Here is a 20,454-nt window from a genome sequence, read left to right as displayed (position 1 = left end):
TGACGGTTCAAAGATGCGTCGGTACGCGAAAGAGGAGGAATATATCCAGCGATGAGACACAGAGGCGATCAAGATAATCGAATAAAAAGAAAGATTCCAAGCGAATCCCCTTGAAATTGACCAAGCGCGTGGCAGTAGCAGCAGGGCCCGGACGGCGATGAGATGGATGGGAATTGGGAGGCCGAAGCCGTAGGAAAGGAAAGGATTGAGGAGATGGATGAGATTGGAGGAATTGAGGACAGAGGTGAGCAGTGAACACACCAGGACTGGTATGAACCAACTACTGCTACGGCCTGCCTACCAGGGAAAGAAAGGGAAAAAAACGAAAGGGAGGAGGAAGGAGGAGGAGTAGGAGGAGGAGAGTAGAAGACAGTGAGGAGAGGAGAAAAACGAGGCGGAGAGAAGAGGAAGCGGGAGAAAGAGGAGAGGAAAGACTAGAGGCTGAGTGAGGAGGAGCAAAGCTGTTGTTGCTGCTACTACTGCTACTACTGCTACTACTACTACTGCTACTACTACTGCTACTGCTGCTCCTCCTCATCCTCCCACTATACAATACCAGGGCCAATGCCCGTGTTAGTGCCAGTACAGTAAAACAATGCCAGTGCTTACTCGCCCACTCACTCTTTCAGGCACTCCCTAAGCTACTAAGGTACCACTTTACTACCACTTGCTACTACAAAGGCGATGGATTGGTTTGGCTTGGTTTGGTTCAGGCCTGGTATGGCTCGGTCTGGTCGGTCCTGGTCTGGGTCCTTTTGGCTCCTTTTCTCTCTCTTCGATCCTTTCCTTCTCTTTCCCGTGATTTTTTGGGGGGGTTCTTTTTTTTTGTATCTATGCTTTTATCATCTCCTATTCTTCTGTTGTATATACTTTCTTCTATCATGTACTTCTCCCTTTTCGTTGATGTGATTGAACTTGATTTGGTACGAATGGGGTAAATCTGTACTCCTACAGACTGATTGGATAGTAAAACAACAATGGACATAATGCTGCTGTTCTTGATCAAGCTTGGGTACGGATTCTGCCCCGTTTTTTTTTTTTTTTTTTTTCTTTTCTTTTTTTCTTTTTTCCCTTCCCTTCCCTTCCCTCTTTCCCACGCCCCCTGGTCGGTATGGTAACATCTGGTATGGAATACCGACTAGTGGAAACTAGCCGGGCGGTGATGGCGCCGATGGGCGATGATGGATGAAAGGGCCCCCAAGCGATAGGGGAGAAAGGGCGGTTATCGGACGGTTTCGGGGTATCAATTGTGTGTGTCACTATGGTGCCTCCTTCTCAACTTCAGGATTGGGGGGGGGAGGGAGAGAGGCGATTGAATATTACTTTGAGACAGTGGGAATAAGCCATGCATGCATAGATGCATGCTTTGAACAATCCACATCCCGTCGGTAAGGTACCAGAGTAGAATGTTATGAGTCCAATTTGTTTATCCTAGAATCTTACATAGTTGTGGGATGGTTCTTGTTCTTGTCCTTGCTCTTGCATCAGTTCCTTGAAATCAATTGATCAACATCAACATCATCATCATCATCATCAGCGACAGCAAGCAACCGCAATATTAAACAGCCAGAACTACTTAGTACTAGCTAAAACTGGGACGGGGCACACGGCAGGTTCCTCTCGCGCGTCTCCTGTTCTTCCCTCCTCCGGCCCCCTCCGCCCCTCTATAAACCAAATTAAGTTACCACTTGCTACCAACTAAGTAGATTAGGTACATCTCGGTAAGCTTCGAAGATTCTATTAGTCCATTCCAGAGGCCAGCAAGACCAAGAGACAGGCGGACGTTGACAGAAGAGAAGAAGAATTCCCATCCTCTTCCCCCTCGATTCACAAGCATGAGTTTGAATCATTATTCTCGAGTACGGAGTAGATTTCGGAAGCTTCGCCCCGGGCACCAGGGGACGGAGTCACTAGCGGCGCCTCTAGGCCAAATTAGCTCTATATGGAGAAATGGCTCGACGAGATATCAACCCGTTAGACGCGCCACTGTCTCTCACTGGTCTGGTCTGCTCCCACACCCCCTCGGAGGGTTCTAGCCATCTTTGACGGCGAAAATGGCAAACAAGAGCAATTCTTCAGCAACTAGGTGTCGGCATGATGCCACCAGGAATGGGGGGTTCGGGGATGGAAAAGGAAAACAATGTACAGGGGAGCAAGCGCAAACAACATTCATCTCAAGTGACTTTCTAGAATCTTAATTCCCTGCCGAACCAAACCTTACAGAAAGAGTTACTACAGTGACTGGATTCTACTTTTTCCTGCGGGCTTGACGCCCGTAATTATACCCAACAGAACTGGTACGGCTGGGGAATGAGGATAGGCAGATGGATGGATACCTGTCCGTATCTAACAAGATTATGGAGAATTGGTTGGATTTAGTTACGTAGTGCCAGTGGGTGGGTTCAGTTGTTTATGTGCCTTAGTGCCAGGTACCTATCGATCGGTTATCCGATCAGTGAGTCTCGGAAGAGTGGTGAGTAGTTTATGATTATTGTCATTATTATTATTATTATGATTATTATTATTATTATTATAATTATTATTACCGTCTTAAATGAATCTTGATGAAATAGCGACCATCTATAATTGGTAAAGGACAAGCGCTATGCGCTCCGGAGAGCCGAGCCGTTGCTGGCAAGCAAAGAGAAAAAAGAGAGGAACGAATGGAAAAGATGAAATGGATGATTACTCCGTAAGTAAAGTACACTAACTCCCTAGCTATACTGTAACTATATCGTGGTCCATGGCCTTTTCATATGTTTATACATGCGGTATCCAATGCTCAGGGACAGATAGACATGTATTGTAGGCCAATCGCCTTGTTCAATAATGGGTACAGAAATGACCCGTCATTGTAGCTGTCAACCAGTAACTCACCAAGATCAAGTCGTTACTTTGTACAGATCCGTAAGCGCCAGATGTATAGTTAGTTATCTGAATGAGTTCCCCGACTTCAATTAATCAAGCCCTGAGGCGGTGATCGGTAAGAAAGCGATAGCTAGCCTAGACTAAGGGGAAGGAAGATTGGAGAACATGCCCAGTGGCTTGAATCTCACTGCGCTGGCAGCCTGGCACTGCACCCCTGACCAGTCCTGACTGCGCCCTGGGGGGCCACCACGCTTAGGGTCTGGAGCTACGACAGTCCCGGTTAGTCAAGAGGAGAAGCCGGTGGAGTTGCGACCTAAAATGGAGTCTCTTTTTAGTTTCTCCGTACGATACAGTACAAAACATGCCAGTGTACTTATTCGATACTAGATATTAGCTCCGTACAGTGAATCCGTGATGACCTGTAAAAAGGTACCTAGTATCACTCCACAGTTACCAACCACACTAGGTTACTAGGTTGGGTTCGTGTGGAATACGAACTGGTCAACGGTACATGAGCATCATCTCACGAGGCTCACTTACATACCAAATACTTTAGGGCTCAAGATCTGAAGACCACGGCCATCGCGACGGGAAAGAACTGCCGACATCAAAGGTCTAGCGCAGTTGGAAGGATGTAACTCCTAGTCCTCCGGCTTCCAATACTTCCGACTTCACAACAGCAGTGGCACACCTCAATTGATGATGGCGCGATGCATCTGACACATCCAGGATCCACAATTCATTGGGTGTCAACCCCCATTATCTGAAACGTCTCTTATGCAGTCTTGAAACGGCTTTCCCCATGTCAGATGCAATCCGACATGTGCAAAGTTCGGTCTCAATAAGCAGGACGGCCACCAGGTATCTAGATACTCTATGCTAGATAGGCGAAGACACAGTCTATGACCGACACTCTCCACCGGGTTCTCCCCGCGTGCAGCTCGGCTGTTGAACGTATCTGGCTAGTGCTGAGCGCAAGTCAATCGGGCCCGCGTTGCTCCGGCCTGGCTGTGGTAACAATCTAGATATCTATACAGGGTCCAACAAGCGAGCTCTTACAACTCTTCGGCAGGAACATCCTCGGCTTCACTGCCGAGCTCTTCCGCCACAAGATCGCGAGCATCATCCTCACCATCCTCATCCTCATCCTCATCCTCATCCTGGTCCTCGTCGTCGTCCTCGTCGTCTTCCTCGCTGCTGCTGCTGCCGCTTCCATCGTCACTGCTGCTGCCAGGGTCATAGTCCTCCTCATCCTCATCCTCTTGATCTTCAAGCTCACGTTGAGCCTTTTGCAATTCACTCTCTTCTTCTTCTGCTTCAGCAACCCCTTCTGCATTGGTAGTGGCATCATCTCCGGTCTTGGCACCGTTGACATTGTATCGTTTCGCACGACGGGCTTCTGCGAGACTAGCATCTTGCAGGCCGTGCTTTTTGATGTAGGTGTCAATTGCAGAAAAATTCGCCTGGTCGATCATGGAGAACTCAAGCTCATGGGTCTCGTCGCTGCCAGACGGACGGGCTAGGATGTTGAGATTGAATGTTCGCTGCAGGACAGATGTGTAGGAGATCGATTCAATGTTTTCGAAGGCGAAAAATATCAACGGCTTCTTGAAGCCGAACAGGATCCCGGTAGAAAGAAGGAAAAGATACCCTACAGTGAATCGCCGTTAGTCAAAAGAACAAGCCATACCACTGCAGTAGGGTGTTTGATATACCATCTTTGCTCCCGCGATGGGCCTTGACATGGAAAGCCTTCTCTCCCTTCCGATGAGCTTCCGGAATTGCGCTCACAAATTGCCGCTCATCAGGGCGGATCACCTTGGTCCGCACCAGATTGGCGTTCAAGACCTGTTGAACCACCTTCTCCGCGCTCTCGCCCTCGGTTGTCCCCAGCTGCTGGCCGGTTCCCGAAAACGCTGCTTTGGGTGGCCCATCGGCCACCGTCCACACAATACACTCAGAAGCAGCGACACCTTCCGGAGGAGTGTTGATGCCATCACTATATCGGGGGATAATGCAGAAATTGAATTGTCGCTGGTTCTTTTCCGGGACTGGAAGACAGAGAACGTGCTCTAGTGGCGACACGAGCACACATTAGCAAACGCGACTGATCTTGTGTGTGAGAAGGCAACTCACGGATCTTATCCAACTCGACCCCGAACTCCACCTCTTTCGACGTCTGATTTCTTGCGCGGAGGAATCCACCTCCGGCAGTGATCTCCAGTGTAAGCTTCTTCCGCTGCGGCACAGCGAAGGAAACATCCTGCATGTAGAATTGTAGTGGTGCGTCGGCTTTCAAGTCGCCCGGGAACTGTTGCGCAGCGGCAGCTGTATAACCATCCCCACCATTTTGGGTCTTGCGTTTCTTTGCCGCTGGGCCGTCGTCGCTGACGGCCTCGATGGGCTGAACGCGAGCGTTGACGACAGACCTGGCCAGCAGGCTGGATGTATATCTGGCAACGTCTTCGAATAGCGGCGCATACTGCGGGGTTTGTTCTGTTCAGAGGAGGGATAAAGTCAACAAGCGGTGATTTGATGATTCTGTTCTTTCGAGTCTTGGGCGTCATCATCTGGAGCCATTGCGAGCGTTGATGTGGGGGTTGGAGGTGGCGAGAGGGATAGTGAATGGTTCTTGCAGTGACCGACAGTCTTCACGTACCGATCGCATCGTAAACACGTTTTCTAAGGGCAGGTTCGGCAGCAAAGGCATCATCAATAACGGAGCTCCTCGGTGGAGGAGCTGAAGATGAGGAGTTTATCGTGGCAAATGCCATGATGAGGAGGATGATCAATGAATCGATCAATGGATAATGGATAAATACAATGTAACAAGCTAGATGGGGATGATCCGGTAATGGATAATATATGATTTTAATCAGGACAAGGAGGATATTGCACGAAGCGGGCAAACTGAGAATTTGCGATGCGCTTTGAATAGCAAGGTAGGTGGAGGTGGAGGTCAGTAGTTTCTGGTTAAGTAAGATGGAAGAAAGAAAAGGACTGCACTCCCACCTACCTGACTCCCTGGCGGCTTGGTCGATCGGGTGCGCGCACCAAATGCAATCGGAAAATAAGTCGACCTGCAATCAAGAGTACCTACTAGTCTCTGCTGGACGTCCTATTATTGGTGCAATGGTTGTCTCAGGTCATTATCATGTTGATGCAGTCGAGAGTTCTTTAGTTCAACTTCCTTCACGACTCTTGGTTGTTAATGGTCTTAATACAAGTCATATTCTATGCTACAAACAGCACTAAATGTACACCCATCCTGGAATCCAGAAATAACGTCGCGAAAAAAGGGGGGAAAGGGACCACCATGAGGCTGCAATTGCTCTCATCAGTGGCCAATGGCCAGTTTATTACCACCAGGTGCTTAGGCGTTCGTCGTGGCCGCCTGCTTCTTCTCCAAGAAAGCCTCGATGAATCCTCTTGTCATCTTATCCATCTTGTAATTCGGACGGGCCTTTTGCGGAGGTCTGTAGGTCTTTGGCGCGTTATTCGCCTGATGTAGGTGAGCCAAGGGGGTCCACAAAGTTTGACTTTGAAGATATTCCCGCTTGTAGTCTTCCATCAACTTCTTCTCCACCCATTCAGGATCGTGCCTAGTTCGGTATTTCGAGTAGGGGTTGCGAAGCTCATCGATGACCGATGCGGGGAAAGGTGCGAACTGAAGCGATGGCAGCCAAGTTGGCGTCTCAACTTCCATACGGAGGGTATCCCACTCTTCGTCCTTCGGCGCTGGGGGCTCGACCTTAGGCCAGGGGATCTCAATGTCTTCACCAGCAATATATCTGGTGTGTTTGGGGGTCTCAACTCCGTAGCCACGTTCGAGGATGGGCCCTCCGCCATAAACATGCTCCACCAGTACATCTCGCGTTTGGCCGGTAACTGGGTCATCGAGAGCGACCACGAGGCGAACATCGTCCAAGGACAAGGGAATGCTGACAGACTGGAAGGGGGATTTTTCCCCGTACTGGTCGGTCATCCACTCGGGAAAGTAGATATCGGCCTGTTTTGAGATTTGACAGCAGTCAGTCGAGTGAGACGATCCGAGATCTAGCAGGAACAAACAGTACCATGTTGAGGTCCTTCACCAACACCGTCTCGTTGCTGGCATCCACCTTCACGACCTCGTTGATCTTGCCCTTATCCTTACCCTTCATCACACACACCCGATCTCCCGCCGCGATGTTAATGTATTTCCTCCGGAGATGCTTGGGGACGGTCGGAGGGTTCAGTGCTTGCGGCGTCAGGGCACCGAACTTGCTTCCCGAGAGAGCGGCATCACGCTGGGGGGCTAGAGGTCCACGCATCCAGTCTTCACGGCGACGTAGCCTTTCCTCGCGGAGGTTGTCCAGCTCCATGCGCTTGTAGGCGAAACGCTGGCGGAGAGTGTCCTTGTATTCTTCGCGTTCGGCGACTTTGGCCGCCCGGATAGCCTTACGCGTGGCCTGGTTCCGGGCCTGCGCCGTTCTCTGAATGACTTTCTGCATGGTGATCTGTTTGCGATGCCAACAATGGCCGTCCTTTCCCACGGAATCGCGGCCAGATTGAATGTCGGGGAAGGGAAAATTGCGGCCCTGTTGCAGTCACGTGCCTACCCGTGGACCACCACCAATCAGATTCGATACCTTCATTTCAGTCGGGATTGGTCTGGGCAGTCCGGACTACTACCTTACTACTGGTACCAGCAACTTAGGTACAGCATTAGTTGGTAGGTACTACTAAGTGCAGCTATACTCATGTGAGTACCTCATGTAGAGCTACCATTTAATAAATAAAGATAAGTGGTTACATCAGAAATTGCCAACTCATAGACTGATCTTTCATAGATGTTTTCAAGCTATGGTGATTGGGGTTTTTGAAGTCAAGAAGCTACTAGTAGGCATGTCAATCATGTGTACTTCCGAGCTGATGGAGAGAGAGTGCCATACTATAGGTATCAATATTTAACCTCAAGGTGGGAAGGTAGGTAGTTCAAGCACTATTTAGATGCGCGACTGGCGTGGGATAGACATGATACTACATCTGACCTCAAAGGGTTTTCACCTCAATCCAATATATGCCCACTTTCCAAATGTGAGTGGATCATGGTAGCAATGGATCTGACCTGACATATTAGAGAGTCGACTGCAGATCCTACTAAGCTAACAACATAGAATATCAGTTCAAATAAGCAATCGTCCCTAGCGACAGCATGGAGGAAGATTAGACAAGATCAGTTCCTTAAGAGTAGTTGTCCCTCGACGGCCAAGTCATACAGTGTATACGAATAGCGTAATCGTCACAGGTTCAAGGCAGATAGATGTGAGGGAGGTCGAGGAAAGTACTATTGTCTCATTCGCCATTCATCTGACAGGTGATACCTACATAGTAACTACAAGTCGCATGGCGTGTTATGGCTCGATCGTCAGGCTTGTCCGTGCAAACCACGCTTAAAAGTGGCAACCGTAGGAAGAAAAGGTCGACAACACATCAGACCCCCACAAATTGCGAGCTTTGCTTACCATAGAGGTTGTCAGATATAGGTCCGATCATCATCCCCAACAGTGATCTAGCCTCTTTTCTTCCCCAGCTACAGCTATGATCGATGTATAGAGTTCGCGGCGGTCGCCTCCGCCTCAACCAAACGTCAAGGTCTAAGCAGCTTCACCGAATGTTAGGTAGGCAGTCAAGTCAGTAAGCACGGGGCGGTCCAATCAACAAGCACTCAGCTTAGAACTGGCACAGCATTAGCGCAACAGCCCTGGGATTCTGATTGGAAACGAGCCACTCGGTGACGATCTGAACAGAGAATACGATCACAGTGTGGATATGTACGATTGGTACTCCGTACAACGAGTACCTACTGCAAGGCTACTGCTGCCAGGTTGTCTGTGGCTGAGGGTTGGCAAGGCTATACCCGGATATTATAACCTCGTAGTCGACGCTTGTAATGTACTGTATGTTTGCATGGATTTGCAGTAAATTACTGTATGTACAGTTAGTATTCTCTCCACTTACAACGTCAACAATGCGGATTGAGTCGACCGCCATAACCATGGGAGGATGCCTGCAGTGCGTTGGTTCATACTGAAAGCTGCATAGGGCTAAAGAGCACGTCACAAAAATGAGGATATGCTTCACGGGGTCGACCGCACTTACTAGGGTGGTTTTCCGGTCCCATCTGATGACGTTGACTAGGGAGGAGAGTACGTACTGTAGCAGCATGATAAGGGGGCATTGAAGATCACTTGCACCGCCACGTATTTCTGGCTCAGGAATCGGTCAATGGGAGCGGAAAACGAATCTGCGGCCAGGGTATTCGATTTTCGGTAATTCATACTGAGCAGGTAAAGATGCATACACTCCCCCTGCCTCTCAGGTGAGAACACACACGTCATCTATACTTGTTGGACGGTTAGAAGAAATTCGGTGATCGCTGCTGAAAGCCGCCAGAGTCCCTTCTTGACAAAAAAGCTCATGCCAATCACCCTCCTGGTGCATCCTAAGGGTTGATTAGACTGGGCGTTATGCAGAAAAGGCTGTCTAGCTGTGCTCGAGCTTGGACACCAGCTATCTAGGGCAATCGGTGATTTCCGCTTGGAGTATGGAGCTACAGAGCCCGGCCAACAAGCATGGCCCATCATACAGCGCTGATGGATGAATGGAAGCCCGAGGACCCTACCCGCCAGTGTGCCGACTGGCGTCTAGGCCTCTCTGCAGATAGGACAGCGACGGTAACTAAACATGGATATTGTGAAAGTTGCACCGAATGATGGAAGCTTCCTTGAAATCATCTCTCCCGGGTCTCGAACTACCTCTTAATAACTATGCCCTGATCTAGAGACTTACTTCTCAATCTACATACATATAGCCTCCAAGAGACTCGAACAGGCGATTGATAGTTAGCGAAGATGACGACATGCAACTTAACTAGTTATACTCAGTAGCCGGAGCGAAACGGGAGGGATGGATTCCTAGGTAAGATTAAGCCATAGAAAGAAAGGACCAGCTAATAAAAGCAGAAAATAATCTTTATTGGCCCTGGATTGGTCGACAATAATAACTACTAGGTACCTGGTACTTACCGACTAAAAGTATAACTTACATAGTCCTGACCGACCACAGACAGGAATTTTACCAGTTTGATTGAGTTGAATCCGGTCTCAAATCATACCATACCATACCGGAGTGTCAATTGTAAGTTATTGGCTCCTGGCTCCCGTCTTCAGCCACGGTGGCTTTTAATGGGAATGAAGGCAGCAGCTTAGGCAGCTAAGTAAGCAGAAATGACCGGACAACATAACTACCTTAGTTAAACAAGTTTAGTGGACGCGAAAAAAAGGCGACTAGATCAAGGAAGGTCGGGGATCTTGGAAAAGGAGTAAAGTATTTAGGAGGTAGCCTATGGACCATATTCTTCCATCAATTCTCAGGTAGTGTGGCTCTTCTCCATAGACAGCCAGCTTCCCTAGTAGCACGGAAAGGTCAAAAACTCATCAGGAAAAATAACAAAAAAGGTATTGTTGACAAAAGAGGTTGCAGTCGTCGGAACGAATAATCAGAAGTTTGCAGTTGGTTACAATGTTAGTGATGATAAGAGAAGCAGGAGGAAGAAGATGATAACAATGAAGGAAAGGCAACAAATAGAGAAGGGGGGAAAGGGAAAGTATAAACAGTCTTGTCACAGCCACATTCATAGCATCTTAACCACTGGATGGGCGGAAGGATTGTTTCAGCTTGTTTTAGTATGGAATATTTAGATGGTTAGACAGGGGGGGAAGCCTCAGGGAATAGACCTGAAAGAGCCAGGAGGAATATACAGGAGATGAATAGGTAGAGTGCCAACCCGCCGATGGACGACCACCGATGGACGACCATAACTGGTCCATAACAAATGTAGCAACAAGCAATGGACAGGCAGCAGCAGCAGTGGTGGTGGTGGTGGTGATTGTAGGAGTATTCCAGGAGGAGTATAAGCAGGAGGAGCATTTGCTTACACGCACTCACCACGACCACCACGACCACTACCACTACCACTACCACCACCACCACCACCACCAGCAACAGCACTCACTCACTGTCATTCATCCTCTTGACTATCAACCTATCCATTCTTTCTTCCGCTTCCCTCCTCTTTCTCTTCTTTCATCATCCCTCCAACGTGATAACCTCCCTTTTCTCAAGGGACTCTTCTACTGCCGTGATTCCTCTACTAAACTCATCTTCTGGGTTTATTTTTTCAATTCTAGACTCTTTTGTTTCCTCTACAGCCCTTCCCCCCACCCCCTTCTCTCCCTCCCATATTTTAATCCGCGCCCGTTGCGCCTACTCCCGTGCACCGTACGTGATAACCCTTTTCCTCGGGCGCCTGACTTGTCTGTCCCTTTCTCTCACTCACTCTCTCACTCACTCACTCACACACACACTCTCTCGCTCTCTCTCTCTCTACCTACAACCTCCACCTCCCTCCACCTGCTACACTTCCCCCTTCCCCTCTCTCAAACCACATTCCATCCATCAACTGCTTACCTCTCTTTTCCTTTCCTCTTCTCCACTACACATACCTTTTTCTTTCGTTGTCGCATATCGCTAAATCAACCTATTTTTTGCTCTTCCGTTTGCTGATCTTCACCTCTCAATAAAGATGGCTGAGATTCGCCGCAAGCTTGTCATCGTTGGTGATGGTGCCTGTGGTAAGACTTGTCTGTTGATGTAAGTTCCTCATCTTTGGTCCCCCACCCCCCTACCCCCGTCCAAGGGGCCAAATGGCACATACTGACTCTACATCTCTTCTCCTTTTAGTGTCTTCTCCAAGGGCACTTTCCCCGAGGTTAGCCTTCGTCTCCTATCCTTGCCTGGGGTTTTACGCTGTTGTCTCCTGTCCTATCCACGCTCAATGCGAAATCACCATGCAACTGCTCATCCAGCCTTTCGTTCCTATCGGACTGACTGAAATCGCTGCCTTAGGTCTATGTCCCCACTGTCTTCGAGAACTATGTTGCCGATGTTGAGGTCGATGGCAAGCACGTTGAGCTTGCTCTTTGGGATACTGCTGGTCAGGAAGATTACGATCGTCTTCGCCCTCTCTCATACCCCGACTCTCACGTTATCCTGATTTGCTTTGCTGTCGACTCCCCTGACTCGTTGGACAACGTTCAGGAGAAGGTGAGCGGTTCCACCATTTTCGACCTTGAGAATGAAGCCTGCGCATGTCCAGGTTATCTTGGATCAACATGCTGATAAATCTGCAGTGGATCTCCGAGGTTCTGCACTTTTGCCAGGGTCTCCCTATCATTCTCGTCGGCTGCAAGATGGATCTCCGTCACGACCCCAAGACCATTGAAGAACTCCACAAGACCTCTCAGAAGCCGGTTACCCCTGAGCAGGTAAGTGCATTTGGCGCGCTAACCAGCTGACTTTGGATTGGTCGCTGACTTTTTCCCAGGGTGAGGAGGTTCGCAAGAAGATTGGTGCCTACAAGTACCTCGAGTGCTCTGCCCGTACCAACGAGGGCGTTCGTGAGGTCTTTGAGGCGGCTACCCGGGCTGCGCTCCTGACCAAGGCCCACAAGAGCAAGAAGAAGTGCACCATCCTGTAAACTAGTTGTTTCCTTCGCAAAAGGTCTGTTTCGTGCGGAGATTATATGAACGGATAAGCGTCTCGAATATTTGGTTTCTATCGTTTTACTCCGAAGGGGTCCTCCGTTGGCGTGTTCCAATCTGTGCCTGGATGCGAGTGTGGATAATGTTCAATCACGGGCACACGAGCTTTATGGGATTATCTGGCTATGCAGTTGGTCGACTTTCTTGTTTTGCAGACGTTATTTTCTAGGGAGGCGTTGTCTTGTCTTCATAACCTTGTGGGTTTTCTAATGTTTTATCTTCCAGCTCCTCATAGGCGCCTCCGGGGCGGTTCGCGATCATCCACTATGACAAACTGGGCGCCGGGTTGCTGCCAGCAGAAAGAGGCCCTCGCTGCAGCGGGTTATGGAGGTTCAAAGCAGCGCAAGTCGATGCGCAGCCCTATCCTTTTCGCATGGACACTTTGCATTCGATCTCTGAGAAATGGTCTGATTGTCGAGAAAATCCGCACATTTCCATGATGGGCCAGATGTTCGTCACACTTGCCTCGCCTATCAGATCTCCCCCAGCACAGTCTCATCATCATAATCAGATTTCCCCCACTTTGCTGTGTTCTAATCTGCTGTTCTTGTTTGTTTATTTTCGGTTAAAGAGAATGCATGGAATTGTCACTGAATTTGAACCCATCCCCCCCCCCATTTTCCCTTGTTTCCCTATCTTGTCAGTCACGCGATCTTGATAACTATACATGTGTCTTTCGCGGCGGATGCCAAGCCATAAGAAAGAGAATCTCGAAGCAGAATTCATCCTTATTTCATTGTCTTCTGATCACTGCAGTACTTATCTTTGCCATGCTCTCGGTTGCATGCGCCCAAGGTTTCCTTTCCATGCGAATTAGGCTTCAACAATATCTGTTGATTGCTAGGCCATGAATTCATTGGTCAAACGAATCCAATCCACGTCGCATCATCGTGACTCAAATGATGAGCACATTTGGCTATCATCGTACCTTGCAGGGTAGTGAGTATGCGACCCTGTCTCGATAAGAGTAAGTTCATGAGTGATGTAGCACATATTGGGACTTTTCCTATTCCCTCCTGCCGAGTGGGGACATCTTAGTGGACCCTGCGGCTTGTATGTATCTCCTGAACGAAGGTCAATGGGCGGATGACGAGGTGGAGGGGAGGGATGCTGATCGTGACACTGGTACGGGATCCACCGTCGATAAGATGGTCTTGGGAATCGCAGCTGTGGCCAAGCTTAGTTCATGTGCTGAGTTACCGAGGAGCATTTCTGCCTGAAGCTATTTATGAAATTTTAGTTGCCTGTCTGGTGCTGTGGTGATGGTTCTCTAAATAAATAAAGACCACCAAGGTTGGAGGCCCGCGGCGTGAGAGACGACTTATTTAGCTTATTTAGCACATTTTTGTGGAGATGTATACGTAGTGGATTTGCTGGAGGTAGGCCTACGTAAGAGCAAACCCCCTCCCTCCCTCCCCTCGGTGTTCATGGCCAGATCTACCTATTCAAACTCAATAGATTTCCAATATACCGTCTGGCATCGAGGCCCAGTCCCTCGACGAGTTTCGCTGGCCCTGTATCGGTCCTTGCCGCCTGCAGACTTGGTGATGAGGCGCCTCCGAGATCCCGAAAGAATCTGGAGCCGCTACCGCTGCGGACATGTCCTGATGAAGAAACATGATCGCTTGATCGCCGAATAAGGAAAGCCTCCTGCTGCGTGGCACCTCCACCAGCTCCACCATCACCACCAGTGTTAGTACTACCGATGTTGGTTTCGGCCGGTGTGCTCGTGCTCGTCCCGGTAACAGAGGCATCTTCTTGTCCCGGTGGAGATAGGGGACTACTGTCAGACATCCGCATCCAAACAATCCACCAGCCGCGACTGGTCTTGCAGGTTCTTTCGACCTCCAGGGGCCGAGAGCGCGTTTCCGTGTATGTGCTTAGAAGTCGGTGGTGGATGTTGAGGCTCTCAACCCGCGTCCAGGGCGGGAGCATCGTGCGATGAGGTTCGGTGGTGCTCGGAGCTCCCAATTCCGGGATGTTGGGGATGGAGGAGCGGATGGTTAAGTTGGTAGGATCGTACACGAGATTGTATACCGGTTGGCTTGGGGTTGTGAATCGGTTGTTCACCTCGAACGCGCTGTCGGATACGGCGATTCGCTTCGCGGCAGTAGCTGGGGACGTGGAGTTGCACAGCGGTTTGTGGAGGATGCTCATTTGGCTGCGAAGGTCGTGGTAGAAGGATGGCTGGGATAGAGAGGGGGTTGAAGGATCGTAGAGGAACGTGTATATGAATGGTTGGTGCTACAGAATTGTCAGTGTACCAAGCGGGGAGGTATGAGTATAATGCACGACATACTACGAAGACAATTGTTCGCAACTTCACCGAGCCTAGTATGCCTGTAATCAGCCACCGGGTAATTCCGCTTTGCTCGCAGAACAAAAGTGCTTACCAGTTGGAGTTTCGTCTAGAGGAATAGCCTCTTCGAAGGGGACTGTCAGTCGGACGTGCAATGTTCTTTGGTCAATTACATGACTCGAATCCGCAGTAAGCGTGTTCAATGGTTCATTGTCTCCCTGAAGTCTGTCCGTGGTGTTGGTGCTTGATGTATTGTGGAACCCAATGAGGAATCGACCAGAGTTCTTCGGCTTATTCTGATCCTCGATATCGGCAGTATCCCCCTTAGTTGATTCTTCGGAGTTGGTAGAAGGTTTCACTTGGTGATTCGGGCTTGTGGAGTCGTCCTCTCGCCTCAATGCTTCGATGCGAGGATGCGGGCTCCCTGTCCTAGATGATGGGCCCCAAGACGAGCCATACCCGAGAGTGAGATATTTCATTAGTGTGTCCGAGCCGGGCATCGTCCAGTCATTTGCCCGGTCACTCCGCACTGACGAGCTCCCACTGCTGCTGGTGATAGAGCTTGTTTTCGCACCGGACTCTGCTGGCGGCTGTGAAACGTCTGAAGTCCCTACCACGAGCGGACGAGGTATGCCGGGAGAAAAGGAACGATCTAAAGTTGCATGATCAACAGGTTTGACAACAGATCCAGCTTGACGGTCAGTCTCGTTCCCAACCGGAAGCCTTCCCCGATGCTTCTTTCGTCTTTTCCGCCGGCGAGGGCAAGCCGGGTCTTCGCTCACTGCATACGCGTCAACGCCATATCTATAAATCCATTCCACCCACTGAGAGACTCTCACGACTGAGGGTCTTGAGAGAGCGCCAACCCCAGAGAATATGACTCCATCCGAAGGTTTGGGGGAAACGTCCGCACCAAGCCAGGAATCTGCATTATCACTCTTGCTCTTGAAGGTTGACCCTCTGTTTTCCGAGACAGACTCCTTCGATGATGTAGAAGAGTCTCCAAATCGCGAGACGATCATATCTACGAGTCCATCCGTCCTAGAAACAAAGTCCTCCAAGACCTCTCTCTCCCCGCTGCCCCATTCTTCCTCGCCAACGCCAACCCCAAGCTCACCTCCAGCAGAGAGCTTGATACCATCATACATATCGACCACTGGACTCCCACTTAGAAGCATTTCCCAGATCCAGGCGAATCGCCACCAGAAGCTGTCGAGGAGCGTACAGAATTTGGACCTGCCAACATGATCGTAGAGGGCGTCGAGCGTAAACTGGTGGTGTAAAAGAAAGATGGAGTGTGCCCGGCGCATTTGTTGTATCAAGAGCTGTGGGGGGCACATCTCCCTTGAAGAGTATGTGAATCTAGGTGTGGCTGAACCATCGTTTTGGGAGATAGTAGCCGGATCAATTGGCAGTCGAGTCAGCTCAACAGACTAGAGAGATCTCAGCAGCTATCTATGACACATGGCGACACAGGCCACCCACTGCTAAGATCCACCAATCCTGCTCAAGCTCGTGCAAGATAACCTGCGACTTCTCTGTTTCCACATACTCTACGGCCTTGCCCTCTGAGAAGTTCCTGGTATTCCAGATCAGCCCGTGAACCTATCACTAACCCTCGACAGCGGTTTCACCCACCTGGCAAAGCCTACTATTCCCTGGGCCAATCCTATCTGTCGCAACTTATCGTTCAAATCGCCATTAGGTTCGCTATTGACACCCTCTTCAGGGACTGGGCTATCGCGCTGCGCTGAACGATCTGACCTAGATGTATAGAAAACGATTTGATCCTGTATTGTTTCGTCTGTCGGTCCGAGGCGGGGGTTGTAGATGGTGAGGAAGGAGAGTTGCGCAGGAATTACCGATGCAGAGGCATTATCAGGCATTGCGCCATCGACATGTGAGCTCTGTATCAATAAGTACTGAGCAGCAGCGTCGTTGCGGAGCAAGAGATAATCATGGATTGTTTGTTGCTGGTTGATCTCGCTCCTTGGGGGGAGTAGGAAGGCGGTGACATCACGTGGCGGCGTTCGGCGATTCTCCCGAAGCTACAGCAACGAGATAGTAAATAATACACAGTAGATTGTTCAGGCACCATACCATTGCAGTGGGGAGCTTCAAATGCAATGCTGCTTTTCCGGGGCCCAGAGATCCTCTGCGGATTCAGACCCACCCTCTATGCTTTACCTTCTGCGAATCGATACTTGGCGACCAAAGCCTACGATCCTCTCCGCATACTCTTCTGCGGCTCCGATGAATTCAGTATTGCTTCCTTGAAAGCGCTCCATGCAGAACATCTCTCTCGACCGGACCGGATCGCGTCCATTGATGTCGTTTGTAGACCCGGTAAAAGGGTCGGGCGAGGGTTGAAGAAGATACAGGAAGGTATGTTTGCGCATGAGAAACAATTTGGGATACTTCCGGCTGACATGCTTGTGGATCGCAACAGTCCCTATCAAAGCAGCCGCAACAGACTTATCGCTTCCTATCCATGAAATTGACACTTTCCGGGGCTGGACGGTAATCTTCAAAACTCTTAATAGCTACGGAGCATGTCTGCTAACCCTCTTAGCCTCCTGTCCTGCCGGAAGGGCCCATCAATTTGATCGTCGCTGTCTCGTTCGGGCTATTTGTGCCTCCCCGAATTATCAATGGTGCTAAATATGGGGGTCTCAATGTGCACCCCTCTTTACTCCCCGAGTACACATCTCCGAAGATCGTAATCAGTAAATCCAGCCTTGCTAACGAGAACGTCCAGCTTCCGCGGTCCCGCACCGCTACACCACACACTCCTGAACAATAGAACCAGAACTGGCGTCACATTGCAAACTCTACATCTGAAGCACTTCGACCACGGTACTATTCTAGCGCAGACGCCGCTCCCAGGATTTGACATACCGAACCCAGATTCCTGCACGGTCCAGGAACTGCTAGATGTAGTTGCCCCCAAGGGCGCGGAAATTCTCGTTGAAGGCATTAAAAAGGGACTTTTCGTCCCCCCTTTGCAAGATGTAGGCTGGCGCCCGTCAGCGGACGATGGTACTCTGATTCATGCTGCAAAGATCATGCCAGAAGACCGACATATCGACTGGACCAAGTGGACCTTGCATGATATCCAGAGAAGACATCATGTGCTGGGTCCGCTTTGGAGCAAATCCCTAGTTGCCAGCGGCACATATGGTGGGAAGCCCAACTTCCAACATCTTCGCGTCATATTCTCTGAGTTTGAAGAAGTACCTTTACTAAAAGGCTGCGATCAATTCTCGGTCGTACCCGGCCTACCGTTCATAGACGGCGCCCTTCCAATCAAATTGGATGAAGGAAACGGCGTTTATGTGTTCACTCGGGACCACAAGCTCGTCAGGATTCATCAAATGAAGGTCGAAGGTGGGTTGACTACAGACGCTCTCCGAGCCGCTCGCAAGGCTCGTATGATTGGCGAACGAACGTTCTACTCGGGCGACATCGGATATACACCATTCTACAATCCTCTACATTGAACGCAATGAGATGAAAACAAAATGCCTATCGTTTCATTGACGTCGCGATACCATCGCTAAATACCCTTCATACCAGCCAATCCAGGCCTTCGTACGCCGAGCATTGCAGATAATCCTCCTCCACGGTTTCACACTACAAGTCGCAAATCCGGCAACTGTAGAATCAGTCCTAAAGGAAATGCCATCGACCGGAGCACTTATTGACCTGAATTGCTTGGCCGGTCACAGACATGCCTTGTGCGAACATGACATATGGATTGGCAGTGTCGTCCAGGTCATTCTAGCAGCAGTTTTATGAGCAGCAGGGATGCATGGTACATGGAAAACTGTACCGTTCTTCTCAGCGCGTCTTTCTCCTTATATCCATCAATATTTTGGCCGCACACTGCACATACCTTTGGCTGATGACCGCTTTTGTATTGCGAGTTACTGCTCTCGAACCATTGTCACGAGCCCTTCAGCTGCGTCTCTGCTCAGGAAAAAATTAATAGCAACGTTGCAGCCCTCCGCGGCACACTTTTAGGTTACAAGAGCGCCTGTGCCCTAATCTCTGTTTGAGAGTTACTGTAAAAGAAGTGCCACTTCTTGGAATACACATACCTGGACCCGGCAGTAATCGGGTCTTTGCGACTGTGCAGGGAATGTATGATGTTCTGGTGGGATTGTAGTGGGTATACGGAATATGTAACATTACAACACGAGGTAAGGTTTGGAGTGAGAATTTGAGCTCGACAAGAGAACAGCAAGCTGAATAGCATAGCCAACCGTGTGGAGGAGTTTCCGCCCAAGTGTCAAACTTGCGTGAGAAAAATATAGTGCCATACGATCTACCTTACTCCGCTGAAGGGCTCTCAGTTCGCACCGCTCACATTCCGATCTTCAGAACCATCGATACCAGGTGCATATGGTTAATCCATCTATGGTCTAGTACTGTAGTAGTTGGCCCTTGGTCGATCTCGGTCGATAATATGTGTTGCCTGTCAATCCACCAGCGTGCCGGCATATTCAGTCTGCCGCATGCCTTTCCACGCTCTCTTGCCCGCTAGATCTGGCCACTGAACGAGGAAGCGATCCGCAAAAGGCAGCAGGAGTTTACCTGACAGGCTTAGAGTGGTGACTCGGGCCCATGATTCTACGAAGATTGTGCGAAGTCGGAAATCATTCGACATGGTGGCTGACCTAGATCCAAGCAAGAATATAGTACTAAGGGCAAGCCATAGCCGGAGCAGCCTAGCCGCCAGAATAATGCAGACTGCTGTGGCCGGCCCATTGGTGAGGATGATGTCTGGATGCGGTGAGTGCATCGACTCCGAACGAAGTGGTCCCTGGTCTGGATGTAAGCCGCGTAGCACCAGAAGACAAGACCAGAAGGAACTGAGAGTGGAGAAGGGTGCAGTCAGGTAGGATTGGTGTACGCGACGGGCGCGCGGAACTATGACGATAGAGTATGATCCCGTTGTTGGAGGGGGCCGCTCGGATACCGCAGGGTCCTCCTTCTGGTTTAAATATGTTGTTTCGAAGTCGACGGCCTTCTTCGCGCTGAAGTTGTCGCCGGAGCTCACGACGTAGGTTCGGTAGGTGTACTTGGTTGGATCGAGTTCCATGCGCCGGAGCATGGAGAACATTTCCGCCGTGTGTCCGCCACTTCCCAGGACCACCAAGAGATGAATCGGTCTATTTCTCGGGCGCCACTTTGGCACTTTGGTGTTGTGCGACTGGATCAAGGCGTAGAGAAGGAGCTATAAGAGTCGACCTCGAGTTAGTCATCGGCTATGGTAAGGACGGCGAGGTGCAGCATGGCACTGACGAGGGCTGCAAATATACAGAGTGTACCTGTCAGGGCTAAGACCCAGAGCAGCATTGCCCAAGTTAGAACCGAAGACATCATGCGAATTGGCGATCGGTGATTGAATTGAGCGAAGGGAAATAACAGGCTGGCTTTCTAGTTTGCTGCGGACGGTGCGCGGGGATGCGATTCGGAGGTGTGATCGCGAACAAGGAACCTCAAGAATCCTCCGAAGCTATGTTGTGCACACCTCAGAAGCTTATCAGATCCCACCTTGCTTGCATTTTGTAGCCCAGAGAGCAATGGCGACAAGGAGAGCAGGTGAGGTATTCATGATTGTTGCCAGTTTGGCGG

The 20,454-nt window shown here is 49.9% G+C and overlaps 6 protein-coding genes across 6 annotated transcripts; 2 read left to right on the top strand and 4 right to left on the bottom strand.

Annotated features, from left to right (window-relative positions):
* Positions 1–3,923: 3,923 nt before the first annotated feature.
* rtt106 (putative negative regulator of DNA transposition (Rtt106)) lies at positions 3,924–5,642 on the bottom strand (the record flags this gene model as incomplete). Its single annotated transcript, XM_025582744.1, has 4 exons — positions 3,924–4,519; positions 4,584–4,940; positions 5,005–5,364; positions 5,528–5,642. The coding sequence occupies 4 exons, from the start codon at positions 5,640–5,642 to the stop codon at positions 3,924–3,926; spliced, it is 1,428 nt and encodes a 475-aa protein (XP_025440890.1).
* Positions 5,643–6,078: 436 nt separating this feature from the next.
* Positions 6,079–7,402, bottom strand: BO95DRAFT_444237 (mitochondrial 54S ribosomal protein uL24m). The gene is made up of 2 exons (XM_025586839.1): positions 6,945–7,402; positions 6,079–6,877 (listed from the first exon to the last, which is right to left on the bottom strand). Exons 1-2 carry the CDS (start codon positions 7,359–7,361, stop codon positions 6,242–6,244), a joined length of 1,053 nt encoding a protein of 350 aa, XP_025440889.1. The 5' UTR covers positions 7,362–7,402; the 3' UTR covers positions 6,079–6,241.
* Positions 7,403–11,497: 4,095 nt separating this feature from the next.
* On the top strand, positions 11,498–12,451 carry rho1 (Rho family GTPase RHO1; the record flags this gene model as incomplete). Its single annotated transcript, XM_025582736.1, has 5 exons — positions 11,498–11,565; positions 11,656–11,683; positions 11,821–12,018; positions 12,105–12,239; positions 12,299–12,451. 5 exons carry the CDS (start codon positions 11,498–11,500, stop codon positions 12,449–12,451), a joined length of 582 nt encoding a protein of 193 aa, XP_025440888.1.
* Positions 12,452–13,952: 1,501 nt separating this feature from the next.
* Positions 13,953–16,773, bottom strand: BO95DRAFT_416622 (uncharacterized protein; the record flags this gene model as incomplete). Its single annotated transcript, XM_025584392.1, has 6 exons — positions 16,453–16,773; positions 16,279–16,393; positions 14,909–16,247; positions 14,815–14,846; positions 14,308–14,759; positions 13,953–14,241 (listed from the first exon to the last, which is right to left on the bottom strand). Exons 1-6 carry the CDS (start codon positions 16,698–16,700, stop codon positions 13,953–13,955), a joined length of 2,475 nt encoding a protein of 824 aa, XP_025440887.1. The 5' UTR covers positions 16,701–16,773.
* A 167-nt stretch (positions 16,774–16,940) lies between these two features.
* On the top strand, positions 16,941–18,314 carry BO95DRAFT_465070 (methionyl-tRNA formyltransferase; the record flags this gene model as incomplete). Its single annotated transcript, XM_025589113.1, has 4 exons — positions 16,941–17,199; positions 17,264–17,334; positions 17,387–17,514; positions 17,573–18,314. The coding sequence occupies 4 exons, from the start codon at positions 16,941–16,943 to the stop codon at positions 18,312–18,314; spliced, it is 1,200 nt and encodes a 399-aa protein (XP_025440886.1).
* Positions 18,315–19,025: 711 nt separating this feature from the next.
* Positions 19,026–20,416, bottom strand: BO95DRAFT_416616 (glycosyltransferase family protein). The gene is made up of 2 exons (XM_025584391.1): positions 20,122–20,416; positions 19,026–20,053 (listed from the first exon to the last, which is right to left on the bottom strand). The coding sequence occupies exons 1-2, from the start codon at positions 20,200–20,202 to the stop codon at positions 19,295–19,297; spliced, it is 840 nt and encodes a 279-aa protein (XP_025440885.1). The 5' UTR covers positions 20,203–20,416; the 3' UTR covers positions 19,026–19,294.
* Positions 20,417–20,454: the final 38 nt, after the last annotated feature.

The sequence above is a fragment of the Aspergillus brunneoviolaceus genome (genome assembly GCF_003184695.1).
Source record: "Aspergillus brunneoviolaceus CBS 621.78 unplaced genomic scaffold BO95scaffold_45, whole genome shotgun sequence".
Taxonomy (NCBI): Eukaryota; Fungi; Ascomycota; class Eurotiomycetes; order Eurotiales; family Aspergillaceae; genus Aspergillus; species Aspergillus brunneoviolaceus.
The sequence above is the reverse complement of the archived record's forward strand: the minus strand, read 5'-3'. Positions and strand labels throughout refer to the sequence as shown.

Bases quoted from the DNA above. Each gene is read 5' to 3' on its own strand.
- BO95DRAFT_444237 (XM_025586839.1), bottom strand. From the start codon at position 7,361: ATGCAGAAAGTCATTCAGAGAACGGCGCAGGCCCGGAACCAGGCCACG. The intron at 6,878-6,944 runs GTACTGTTTGTT...ATCTCAAAACAG, and splicing joins TGGTGAAGGACCTCAACATG to GCCGATATCTACTTTCCCGA.
- BO95DRAFT_416616 (XM_025584391.1), bottom strand. From the start codon at position 20,202: ATGATGTCTTCGGTTCTAACTTGGGCAATGCTGCTCTGGGTCTTAGCC. The intron at 20,054-20,121 runs GTCAGTGCCATG...CGACTCTTATAG, and splicing joins TCTGTATATTTGCAGCCCTC to CTCCTTCTCTACGCCTTGAT.